The following is a 12,574-nucleotide window of genomic DNA, read 5'->3' as shown; positions in this document are numbered from 1 at the left end:
GTGTAGTCCAGAATGCCTGGCTGCTTATTCCCTTTATTCGGATCCCATCTCACAGATGAGCCAGCTGGGGAGCAGAAAAGCTGAGTGTTGACCTGACTGGGGTCACAGGAGACAGCAGAATCTGCATTCAGGAAACTGGACCGATTGAAGTGAGGTCCAGCGAGGTAAGAAAAGCTGCCCATGGTCACACAGAGATCCTGGTAAAATATTGGGGTCAGAATAGAGCAGAACAGTTGAGGGTCTCTCAAGACTTACTTCAAGTGTGCTCCCCCCTCAGGAAAAGAGGTGGCAGTGGTGGTGACCCAGACGCTGGTGCCCTCCCTCTGCTGGAGCCCTGAGGCTCTGGCGTCAGGAAGTGGCAGGCATTTGTATTCAGCCTGCACCGTGAGCTCACTGTCTAAGCATCTCGAGCTCCTGACCCCAAACCCAAGCAAAGTAGGGCTGCCCTACAGGCTCAGATGAGGGAGGGGACAGGGATCTGCGGCCTGAGGGGCAGGCATGTCTACCCTGAGGGTTCCCTGTTCTCGCAGCCTTGCCAGCAGCAGCCAGCTGACTCAGGCAGTCTGCCTTTGCTTGTGGTGGCGCCGCAGCTCGGCAGCCCCTGCTGGCCAGTTCAGCTTTGTGACTCTGGCTTCCTTTTGGAAACACAAGCTCATAGGTAGAGTGTTGCCAGGAAAAGCAGCATTCCAGACAGGGAAAAAAATGGGGTCTGAAATCACATTTGATGGTTCCCTGGCCCTGGAGAAGGAACCTCCAATGGCTAAGGACAGTTCATCTGCACACTAAAGAGCCTTGAGTTCTCCAGGCTCCTGCTTTGCCCAACTAGGGTGGGATTCTGGGTCTCCATTTTATTTATTATTATTATTATTATTATTATTATTATTATTATTATTATTATTATTATTATTATTATTATTATTATTTTCCGAGACAGGATTTTCTCTGTGTAGCCTTGGCTGTCCTGGACTCACTTTGTAGACCAGGCTGGCCTCGAACTCACAGAGATCCACCTGCCTCTGCCTCCCCAGTGCTGGGTTTAAAGGCATGGACCACCACTGCCTGGCCTTGGGTCTCTATTTTAAATAGATGGGGCCATGGGGGCTCAGAGAGGTTAAATGACTAGCTGAAGGTCTCTCTCTCTCTCTCTCTCTCTCTCTCTCTCTCTCTCTCTCTCTCTCTCTCTCTCTCTCACACACACACACACACACACACACACACACAGCCAGGAGGTGGCTGGGCCCGCCTGCCGTCCCAGCACAGGCTAAGTTTGAGGCCAGCCTGAGCTACACACAACTGTCTTAGAGCACAATCATGTAGAATTTGAGGTGTGGGAACTAGTGGCATCTCAGTGGAGGGGAGTGAGGAGACAGGTCATCGAGGACGCTTAGGAGACAGGTGTCATTCCAGATCCCTGGCCACAGGGGCTTTTGAAGAGGACCACCAAGCTGGGAGCAGAGCCACAGGGCAGCTATTCTCAGGGTCTCTTGGTTTGCTTGCAGGCTAGTTGTGGGCAGGCCTGGCTGGGTTCTTTTTTCTTTCTTTCTTTTTTTTTCTTTTTAAGTTATTATTATGTATACAGTGCTCTGCCTGCATGTACACCTGCAGGCCAGAAAGGGCATCAGATCTCATTATAGATGGTTGTGAGCCACCATGTGGTTGTTGGGAATTGAACTCAGGACCTCTAGAGGAGCACTCAGTGCCCTTAACCTCTGAGCCATCTCTCCAGCCCCTGGATGGCTTCTTTGTAAACAAAACACCCCAAACAAGCCCAATTATTATTATTTTTATATGCACAAGTGCCATCGCAAGTATGTGGAGGTCAGAGACCCACCTGTGTGGGATCTGTTCTCTCCTTCCACCTTGTGGAGGCGTCAAGCTCAGATCATCACATTTGGCGGTAAGCCCCTTTACCTGCTGAGCCATCTTGCAGGCCCCAATGGTTCTTGGAGAAGAGCAAAGTTAGGCAGCTTTAGGCCTCCCCTATGTCAGAAGATGATGCTGGAAAGCATGAGGGATGCAGTCTGGGCTAGAAGCCCCACCTTAAAAGAAGGATGCTCTTCATTGTTTGAGGGGGTCACAGGTGGCCAAGAGCCCTGATTCCCAAGTGGGGCAAGGGTGTGGCTCTGGGGTCATGAAGACCAGTCTGTTAGAGACAGGGGAGGAAGGGGCTTGACCTCTATGGAGCTCCAATCCCAGAGGGCAGTCTGGCTCTCTCCTCCATTGGTTTCCTGAGCAGAAGCTGAAAGCAAGCTTCCTGGTGCACAAGAACCCAGAAACCAGATAGCAAGCCCTTGCACGCTGAGCTGGCCCTCCTAGCTTTAGTTTTCCCCAGTGAACATCCCTTACACTTCTTTCCTTTCTGTGATGGAAGTGGCAGGCAAGCTCTCTACCACTGACACCCCAGCTCCTGGCTTTTGGATAGTCTTTACAGCCCAGGCTGTTCCTGGCAAACCTCACACTGATGGCAATCCTCATGCCTCAGCCTTCCAAGGACAGGGTTTATAGGTACCACCGCTGTCAGCACACACGAGTGGAAGGTTCACCTCTATTTGGCTCTAGAACTTTCTGGCCAGGAGGCAACCCAGTTCACCGCCCACCATGCCCCTTTCCTCCCAGGCAGCCTGCTGCCTACCCCGCCCTTTCACAGAACTGTACCTAGCTACCCTCTGCACCTGGTTTGTTACAGAGGCAACCTTGGACTCCCTTGCTTCTGCCTCCTGAGCACTGATATTAAAGGCATGTACCACCAGGCCATTTTTAATTTATCTTCTTTTTGTGGAGGCAGGGTCTCAAGTGGCTCAGGCCTGCCTTTAACTTGAACTGGGTGCTGGCTGATCTTAAAGTTCTTGAGTTTATGCCGGGCGTGGTGGTGCACGCCTTTAATCCCAGTACTCGGGGAGGCAGAGGCAGGTGGATCGCTGTGAGTTCGAGGCCAGCCTGGTCTATATAAGCGAGTCCAGGATGGCCAAGATAACATAGAGAAACCCTGTCTCAAAAAAAAAAAAAAAAAAAAAAAAAAGTTCTTGAGTTTTCCCGCCTCCACCCCGAGTGCTGGGCTTACAGGTATGTAGACCCTATGCCTAGTGTCAGCATCATCTTTTGAGGGCTGATCTATGTTGGAGCCTGGATCAGTGATTGATTTTTTTTCTTTTTCTTTTTTTGGTTTGGAACAGAGTTTTTCCATATAGCCCTGGCTGGCTTTGAACTCCCAGAAATCTCCCTGAGTGTTGGGATTAAACATGTACACCACCATTCCTGGCACACACTACATCTATACACACATACATACATACATACATCTGTTATTTATGTAGGAGGCCATAAAATATATATATATATATATATATACATATATATATATATATATATATATATATACTTTTTTTGGTTTTTGTTTGTTTGTTTGTTTTGTTTTGTTTTTTGAGACAGGGTTTCTCTGTGCAGCCTTGACTGTCCTGGACTCACTTTGTAGACCAGGCTGGCCTCAAACTCACACCGATCCGCCTGCCTCTGCTTCCTGAGTGCTAGGATTAAAGGCACGCACCACCACCGCCCGGCTAAAATATTTTTATAATATACATAAGAACCACATTTAAATGAGTAAGAAATATAATGGTGATAGAACTTAGCATTTATAAATGAAACTATCAATAATTAACAGAGAAGAAATTCAAACAGTATTTAAAAATTAAAGCCATGCATTTCATTATTTCTAAATTGCAAGAAGGTATTGGGCTTTCTTTCTCTCTCTCTCTTTTTTGAGACAGGGTTTCTCTGTGTGGCCTTGGCTGTTTTAGACTCACTCTGTAGACCAGGCTGGCCTCGAACTCACAATGATCTGCCTGCCTGTCTCCTGAGTGCTGGGATTAATGGCGTACGCCACCATACCCAGCGGTATTGGGCTTTTAAAGGTAATCATTTTTTCAGTGATCTCAAAACATATTTCTAGAAAATGTCATAGATGGACAAGAAAAAAAGATAAGAACTTTGGCAAACAAAGTGGTAGTCCACAGCGGCCTGGTAAAACTTTATGTAAATCACACCTGATATATTTTTTATGAGTGTCTTCACACATGTAAACACACCATTCCACGCAGTGCCCACAGAGGGACAAGGGCATTTGGAAGGCCAGGTCAGGTAGTAGTGGTGCACGCCTCTAATCCCAGCTCCTATGTGGCAGAGGCTGTGAATCTCTGAGTTCGAGGCCAGCCTGGTTTACAGGGCAAGTTCCAGGACAGCCAGGGCTAGACAGAGAGACCATTTCAAAACAACAAAGGGCATTGGATCCTCTTGTCCTGAAGTTACAGGCATTGTGAGCTACTGTGGGTGCTGGGGGCTGAAACCCAGGTCCGCTGCCAGAGCAGTAAGTGCTCTTAACCACTGAGCTGCTGTTTGTTTGGGTTTTTTGAGACAGGGTTTCTCTGTGTAGAGCTAGCTGTTCTGGAACTCTCTGTAGACCAAACTGGCTTTGAACTCCCAGAGATCCACCTGTCTACGTCACAAAGTGCTAGGACTAAGGGAGTGCACCACCACGCCTGGCCTTCATTTCACTTTTATTTACACTTATGTAGGGTGTGAATGTGTGTGAGCATATGCATGCCATGATGCAGGAATGCACGTCATGGAACAACTTAATTTTGGTTCTCTTCTTCTACCATGTTGGATCTGGGCACTCAACTCAGGTTGTCAATTCTTTTTTTGTTGTTGTTGTTTTGTTTTTTTGAGACAGGGTTTCTCTTTGTAATAGTCTTTGGCTATCCTGGACTCCCTGTTGTAGACCAGGCTGGCCTTGAACTCACAGTTGATCCACCTGCCTCTGCCTCCTGGGTGCTGGGATTAAAAGCGTGAGCCACCATGCCTGGCTGGCAGCAAATTCTTACCCCGTGAGCAATTTTTCCATTTTCACGGCTGAATATCCCACTGTAGCCAGAGCAGATTCTCGCTCAGCCCAGTTAACGCAGAGAGGTTGTTTCTGCCTTTGTGCTAGTGCAAAGTGGTCTACAAACACTGGTGCAAGCACCCATGTGAGTGTTTTCAAGGTTCTTTGTGGATACAGTAGGAAGGGCATTTATTGGATTAGTTTACATAAGTGCTGAGTGCCAGAGTCACTGAGAGACAGGAAGCTCCCTGGGGTGCTGCCGCTGTTTGGGGGTACAGGGAAAGATTGACAGTGGCAGACACTGGGGTAGGGGGTCACATACTAAGACAGGGTCTTCCATCTGTGCTTCCATGGTGTGGGTCAGTCAGTGTGGTCATTAGCCAGCCTGCACCCTGCATGTGCCACCTCAGACACAGAAGCTGCTGTCCAGTCAAGCTGACCACCAAGTCCATTCTTCCCACGCTTCTGATGTTCTGGGACAGGGTCTATGTAGCCCTGAGTGGTGTGGAACCCACCCTGTAGACCAGGCTGAACTTGAGTCTGAACTAGAGCTAGACTGAGCTCAGCAGCTTCCACTGCTCTTTGCACCGACGTAGGGTGGCTCACAGCTATCTGACTCTAACTGTAGATGACGGGTTATTCTACCCATACCCATGGGCACACACAGACATAGACAAAAAATGACCCAGGCCCTTGGGCGTGTTAGTCTCAGAACATGGTAGGCAGAGGCAGGTATGAGTTTGAGGCCAGCCTGGTCCCTTTCAAAGCCCAGCCTTAAAGTAAGCCACAGCCAGTAAGGATGCCTCCCGTCTTGGTAGGATTAGGACCCAGCAGGTCCATCCCATGCCTCTCAAGTGCCTTGGGAGGTTAGACTAGGGCGTGGCTCAGGTCAGAACCCCAGCAGCCAGCTACGATGAGTCAGAAGCCAGCCTGGAGCACTAGACAGACTCATCACTGTATGGGACCAGATCCCCCGAGTTAGGCTGGGAGCAGTCACTGCTGACCCGACACTTTGCTGCCTCCTTAGTGGGTAAAATAACTGGACACAAAGGGATGGGCCACCAGCATACTCACCTAATACCCCAGGGCCACACTAAGGGAAGATGCCGCTGGGCCAAGCAACCCTGCAAAGGACATGATCAGCTTGTGGTCCAGCGGGTCTGAGTGACTACCTGGGCTGTGAGCCACTCAATGGACAGGGGCAGAGCTGTGCTGTGGAGGAGGGTGGGTGAGTGGGCAGCTCATGGCTCTGGAGTGTCAGCAGGCCGGCTCGCCCAAGACAGAGGTGGGCGAGTGGGCAGCTCATGGCTCTGGAGTGTCAGCAGGCCGGCTCGCCCAAGACAGAGGTGGGCGAGTGGGCAGAAAACCACAAAAAGGGCACCCAGCCTCTGTGAGCACAGCTTTATTGGCTAACACCGGAGCATCCCCAAATGGATCTGGATCACTAGAGTGACAGGGTGAGGTCACTGAAGACATGGGACCCTTCTTTACCCATGGGGCAGTGATGGTTAACATTAGATGACTGGAAGGGTGACCTGGAAGAGACTCTTCCCAGCTGCCAGCTTCAGGTGCGGATGTCATTGCACTTTCTTGGGTCAGAGGTTGTCGGCGAGGGCACCGTGTGTGAGAAGTTTCTTGTGGAGACCCATGAAGCTCACCTGGCCCCCAGACAGCCTCCTCATCAAACCGCACAAGAGCTAGAAGGACCACAGAGCCAAGTTTATCACCCGCCGCCACACCAGTAGAGGAAATTCCAGCATCCTGAAGAGCTGGCCTAAGGCTTTACCACCACCTGCCCATTGCCGTTCCAGATGCCAGCAGGACTGGAGCAGGGTCCTCTTCCCTCAAGTCCAGGCAGCCTGTGGGGTCACCTGCCAAGTCTCAGTGCCTTTAGGATGGTGTCTTGCTATGGGGGGTGGCCCCTGTCTTCTTTGATGCTCCTTTCAGCAATGCAAGCTTTTTAGGCAGGCTGGAGCTGGCCTTCATCACTACGTCATGCTCAATCTTCTTCCGGATCCCCACTTCCAGGTTCTGTAGCGGGGGACACAGAACAAGCCCTTACTCTCCTTAGCTCGAATATACACTTTTGTTCCTTGTTTGCTTTTGTTCCTTGTTTGAGGACGGCCTCAGACTCGCGGTCCACCTGCCTTGATGCACTATTGCAGGCCTGTGCGACTGTGCTCAGGTCAAAAGCAGACTGACTCCTTCCACCTCTGTGTCTCTGCTGAGGTCTGTTTTACATACGGGGAAACAGGCTCCTGCAATAAGCAGGCATCTGCCCAAGACAGGGTTGATGGCGATTGCCCCTTCTGTCCCACAACTCACCTACTTTCCGGGGGGCCCCATGTGAGGCCACGAGCCAGTTTGAGCCAGTTTAAGTCATTGACTGGCAGCTTGGTTGCCTGAGCTCCTATCACCATGATGGCTTCGAGGGTGAGCACAGGAGTTATGAGGAAGATAACACTGTGTCAGGCATGAGAAAAAGAACTGCTAATAAGAAAAGATTCCACAGGTGATGGTGGTGCACACCTTTCATCCCAATCCCAGCACTCAGGAGGCAGAGGCAGGCAGATCTCAGTGAGTTTGAGGCCAGTCTGGTCTACAAAGCAAGTCCAGGACAGCCAAGGCTACACAGAGAAACCCTGTCTCCAAAAACCAAACCAAACCAAACAGGACTGCCAGGGCTACCCAGAGAAACCCTATCTCAGCCAAACACAATGTTGGGCGTGGTGGCGCATGCCTTTAATCCCAGCACTCGGGAGGCAGAGGCAGACGGATTGCTGTGAGTTCAAGGCCAGCCTGGTCTTTGAAGGGAAAACAAAACACCAAACCAAATAACAACAACAACAACAACAAAAAACCCCAAGAAACTCCCCGCTTCAAAAACAAAAAACAAAAATAAAAAAATAAGAAGAAAGAAAAAAAAGGAAAAAAAAAAGGTTCTAGGGACAATGTGTTCTGTGTGAGCACATCGTGTGTAGTCGAGCAGCAGAAAAGAACGAAGGACGAATGCCAACGAGGAAGGTGAGGTGAAGGAGTCAAGCTTTTCCTGGGCGGGAAACAGTCGTGGAAAGTTCTGGGCATAGGGGAACCAGTTTTGAGCCCAGGCAGGTGTTTTGGCTGCTACAGCAGAAGAGGGCAGTTGGCTAGGAGCTGACCTTGAGGGTGGGCGGGAGGTGAGGGGGTAGAAATAGGTGGACTCCAGACGGCTAAAGGGACTAGATTGGACTTGAGGCTCAGTCAAGGCTGACCTCTGAACCTGGGAGGGCAAAAGGTAAAGCGGTTCCATGGTGAACTGTGGGGTTCACTTAGGACCTGAGAGTGGGCGCCCCATGGAGAAGAGCAGGCTGCTGGGTAACCTGCTTGGGAAATCTCTGGGAAGACAGAATGAACTTAAGACTGAAACCAGACTGGAGCTTCTGGTCTCCTTACTGATTTTTTGCCTGCACATCACATGCATATAGTGCCTGTAGGGACCAGACGAGGGCGCTGCAGATCTCCCGGGACTGGAGTTTCAGATGGTTGTGAGCTGCTATGTGGGTGCTAGAAACTGAACTGACCTTGCTCCTAAACATTGCCTTGCTCCTGAATCTCCAATGTCCTAATCAGCTCAATGCTTTCCACCTGGATTATCATGTGACTCTGATAATAAAAAATCAGAGCTGGTGTGCAACAGCCCCGTACTGCAGCACTCAGGTGATAAAACATAGGCCCAGATAGAGTTCAAGACAAGCCCAGGCTAGAGTCAGGCCTTGTTTTAAAAAAGAGGGAGGCTGCCGGGCGAGGTTATGCCTGTAATCCAAAAGCCAGGCGGTGGTGCATGACTTAATTCCAGCACTCAGGAGGCAGAGGCTGGTGATTCTCTTTGAGTTCGAGGCCAGCCTGGTCTACAAACCAAGTCCAGGACAACCAAGGTTACACAGAGAAACCCTGTCTCAAAAAACCAAAATAGAGGCCGGCTGTGGTGGTGCAGGCCTTTAATCCCAGCACTCGGGAGGCAGAGGTAGGCGGATTGCTGTGAGTTCGAGCCCAGCCTGGTCTACAGAGCCAGTCCAGGACAGTGAAGGCTACACAGAGAGACCCTATCTCAGAAAAAGAAAAGAAAAGAGAGAGAGAGAGAGAGAGAGAGAGAGAGAGAGAGAGAGAGAACCCAAAATAGCATAAAACAATAAGAAGAGGGGAGCTGAGTGTTGTGGTTCACACCTTTAACCCCAGCACTCTGTAAACTCAAGGCCTGCCTGGTCTACAAAGTGAGTTCCAGACCAGCCAGGGCTACATAGGAAGGCATTATCTTAGGGGACAAGGAGGTAGGGAGTGGACAGGCCCTCTGTTGGAGGGCCTGCCTAGCATGCGCAAGTCTGAGTTCAATCCGCAGTACTACATAAACAGGGTTGGTGGCCCGTGTCAGTAGCCTCGGCATCTGGAGGCTGGGCTATGTAGCTCTAGGCTAGCCTAGGCTTGGATGACGCTCTGTCCCAAAAGCACAGCAGCAGACAGAACAAAAGACAACAAAAGGGGCTGGGAGACGGCTCAGTGGTTAGGAGCATGGGCTCCTCCGGGTTCCCAGCACCCACACACACCAGGCACGACCATCTGTAACGGCAACTCTGGGGACGCTCTGGTCTGTGTGGTGCAACTGCAGGCAAGATGCCCAGACAGATGAACAGAAATACAGTTCTTAAAGGGGAGGAGGAGGCAGCCTAGGGAGGTGGCTCAGTAGTTAAGAGCACATCTTTCACAGAGGACCTGACTTCTTCTTTTTTTTTTTTTCTTTTTGGTTTTTCGAGACAGGGTCTCTCTGTGTAGCCTTGGCTGTCCTAGACTCACTTTGTAGACCAGGCTGGCCTCGAACTCACAGCGATCCGCCTGCCTCTGCCTCCCAAGTGCTGGGATTAAAGGCGTGCACCACCACCGCCCGGCGAGGACCTGACTTCTGTTCCTAGCACACATGCCGGGCTCATAGCTCTTGCTGCCTGCAGCTCCAGATCAGATGCCCTGTTCTGGCCTCTGTGGTGCACACAACACACACACACACACACACACACACACACACAATTAAAACAATATTATTTATTTTGGAGGCTAGAATATCACCCAGCTCTTAAAAGCACTTGTTACTTGGCCAGGTGTAGTAGCTCAGGCCTTTAATCCCAGCTCTCGGAAGCAGAGGCAGGCAGATCTTGGTGAGGTCGAGGCCAGCCTGGTCTACAAATCGAGTTCAGGACAGCCAAGATAACACAGAGAAACTCTGTCTCAAAGCAAAACAAAACAACGCCACACCCAAAGCACTTATTACTCTTATTTGTAGACCAGACTGGCTTTGAACTCAGATCCACCTGCACAAGCCTCTCCAGCGCTGGGATTAAATAAAGGCTTGCACTTCCGACTCTTTTTTAAGACCAGGGTTCAGTTGCCAGCACATACAAGATGGCTCGAATCCGTCAGTAACTCTAGTTCTGGGGGACTACACATCCTCTTTTAACCTCTTAGGGTACCGGGCACACACTTGACGCATGCACAAACGCAGGCAAAACGCATTTAAAAAAAAAACACATAACAACAACAACAACCAAAAAAACCAAACCACAGATCCGAGGCTATCTGCCGACAGTCCCTAAGGTGCTAGGGTCACCGATCGCTGCATCGGTTCACTCACCTTCTTCAGCTTTTGCTGCTGCACAACGCGCGCCTTCTTGGGAGCGATGACTCGACCTAAGGGGAGAGACATCATCCGGTGAGCCTGGGCCGTCCTCCGCGAGCTCGCCGCTCTCTTCCTCTTCCCCACCCCACTACTCACCGCCTTTCCGCGGCCCGCGGCTCCGCTCCGCCGCAGCTGCCTTGCTTTTAGGTTTTTGCGCCTGGAACTTGCGCTGTCCCTGCGCCATGTTGCACCACGAGCCGGAAGAGGCGGGGCTACGAGGAGGAGGGCCGAAAGTCACGGAAGGCTCAAGGCCTCACCGGACGTCGACCGGCATACTTAAAGGAACGGCTGTCAAAAAAAAAAAAAAAAAAAAAAAAAAAAAAAAGAAGGAAAATTGTTACTATTTTCAGGGGTCAGATCACCTTTGTGTATTATAAAACATATGGTATTTTGTGCTTTTTATACATAAAAGTTCAAGTTAGGCTTGGGGTGAGGCAAAGGAGAAACTCACTTTTGGAGGAAAATTAAAGGAGTGCCCCCAGACGTCAGTAGTCGTTGGGTTGGTGGATAAAGGTGCTTGCCGCCAGGCCTTCAGTTCCATCCTGGATGGTGGCGCAAGCGTTTATCTCAGCACTTGGGAGGCAGAGAACTGACTCCTGTAGATTGTTTCCACACAGAGAATAAAGAAATACAAATGTCACTTAAAAAAAAAAAAAAATCCCGGCTGGGCAGTGGTGGCGCACGCCTTTAATCCCAGCACTTGGGAGGCAGAGGCAGCTAGATCTTCGTGAGTTCGAGGCCAGCCTGGTCTACAGAGCGAGTTCCAGGACAGCCAGAGCTGTTACACAGAAAAACCCTGTCTTGAAAAACAAAAAAACAAACAAACAAAAAAGGGGGGGAAGGGCTGGGCGCGGTGGCACACAGCTTTAATCCCAGCGCTCAGGAGTTTGAGGCTAGCCTGGTCTACAAAGCGAGTCTAGGACAGCCAAGGCTACACAGAGAGACCCTGTCTCGAAAAAAACCAAAAAACAAAAAACAAAACAAAAAAAAAAACCCAAAAAAACAAAGGGGGGTACCCCCTTAGGTTATCATGATACATTTATTTTGCAGCTGTGCTGGGGACAAAAACACAGCTTGATACTTGCAGCACAGCCACAGCATCGGCTATGTTCTTTTTACTTTTAAAAGGTTTAAAATATGGCCCGGCACGTGGTGGTGCATGCCTTTAATCTCAGCACTAGGGAGGCAAAGGCAGGTGGATCGCTGTGAGTTCGAGGCCAGCCTGGTCTATAAAGTGAGTCCGGGACAGTCAAGGCTACACAGAGAAACCCTGTTTCGAAAAAAACAAAACCAAAAGGTTTAAAATATGTACCTGCTGGCTGGCTGGCTCAGTGGGTGAAGGCTTATAATTCATGAATGAAGACCTGAGTTGCACCCCAGTGCCCTGGGAGCGATGATGCACAGCACTTCATCCCAGGGCTGAGAAGGCTGGAGACAGGAGGGTCCCTGCAGACTAGCCTAATTGTTGAGGTTCAGGTTCAGAGACATTCTCAAAAAATAAAGGGAAAGTTGTAGGGGCACAGGCAGAGGCAGGTGGACCTCTGTGAGTTGGGGGCCAGCATGGTACACAGCAAGTTAAAGGACAGGCAGGGCTATGCAGAGACTCTGTCTTAAAAAGCTAACAAAACCTTGATTACTAAACTTTGGTGTTCTCACCAAGTGTGGTGGTGCACGCCTGTAATCCCAGTACTTGGGAGGCAGAGGGAGGTGGATCTCTGTGAGTTCAAGGCCAGCCTGGTCTACACAGAGAAACCCTGTCTCGAAAAACCAAACCAAACCAAACCTAAACTTCGGTGTTCTCTTTTAAAGCGCCTGTTGCTCTTGCGGAGAGGAGCTGGCTTCAGCTGCCCGCACCCATACGCAGCTCACAACCATCTGTAATTCCGCTTCTAGAAGATCCAGTGCCTGAGAGAGCACCAAGCACTTGCACGTAAAACGCTCATACACAGGGGCTGGGCATGGTGGTGCACACCTTTAATCCCAGCACTCAGGAG

The 12,574-nt window shown here is 50.2% G+C and overlaps 1 protein-coding gene and 3 long non-coding RNA genes across 4 annotated transcripts; 2 read left to right on the top strand and 2 right to left on the bottom strand.

Moving 5' to 3' along the window:
* Nucleotides 1–3,610: 3,610 nt before the first annotated feature.
* On the bottom strand, nt 3,611–3,933 carry LOC311583189. Its single transcript, XR_014774396.1, has 2 exons — nt 3,800–3,933; nt 3,611–3,749 (listed from the first exon to the last, which is right to left on the bottom strand). It is a non-coding gene; the product is annotated as an uncharacterized lncRNA (long non-coding RNA).
* A 2,099-nt stretch (nt 3,934–6,032) lies between these two features.
* Nucleotides 6,033–6,452, top strand: LOC311583191. The gene is made up of 2 exons (XR_014774398.1): nt 6,033–6,103; nt 6,165–6,452. It is a non-coding gene; the product is annotated as an uncharacterized lncRNA (long non-coding RNA).
* LOC311583182 (leydig cell tumor 10 kDa protein) lies at nt 6,266–11,148 on the bottom strand. The gene is made up of 4 exons (XM_084756542.1): nt 11,032–11,148; nt 10,677–10,868; nt 10,536–10,591; nt 6,266–6,910 (listed from the first exon to the last, which is right to left on the bottom strand). The coding sequence occupies exons 2-4, from the start codon at nt 10,762–10,764 to the stop codon at nt 6,770–6,772; spliced, it is 285 nt and encodes a 94-aa protein (XP_084612668.1). The 5' UTR covers nt 10,765–10,868; nt 11,032–11,148; the 3' UTR covers nt 6,266–6,769.
* On the top strand, nt 11,032–11,876 carry LOC311583193. The gene is made up of 2 exons (XR_014774401.1): nt 11,032–11,161; nt 11,766–11,876. It is a non-coding gene; the product is annotated as an uncharacterized lncRNA (long non-coding RNA).
* The last annotated feature ends 698 nt before the right edge of the window (nt 11,877–12,574 follow it).

Source organism: Acomys minous (genome assembly GCF_964271855.1).
Source record: "Acomys minous genome assembly, chromosome: 14".
Lineage (NCBI taxonomy): Eukaryota > Metazoa > Chordata > Mammalia > Rodentia > Muridae > Acomys > Acomys minous.
Note: the sequence above shows the minus strand (reverse complement) of the source record. Positions and strands in the feature narration are given on the sequence as shown.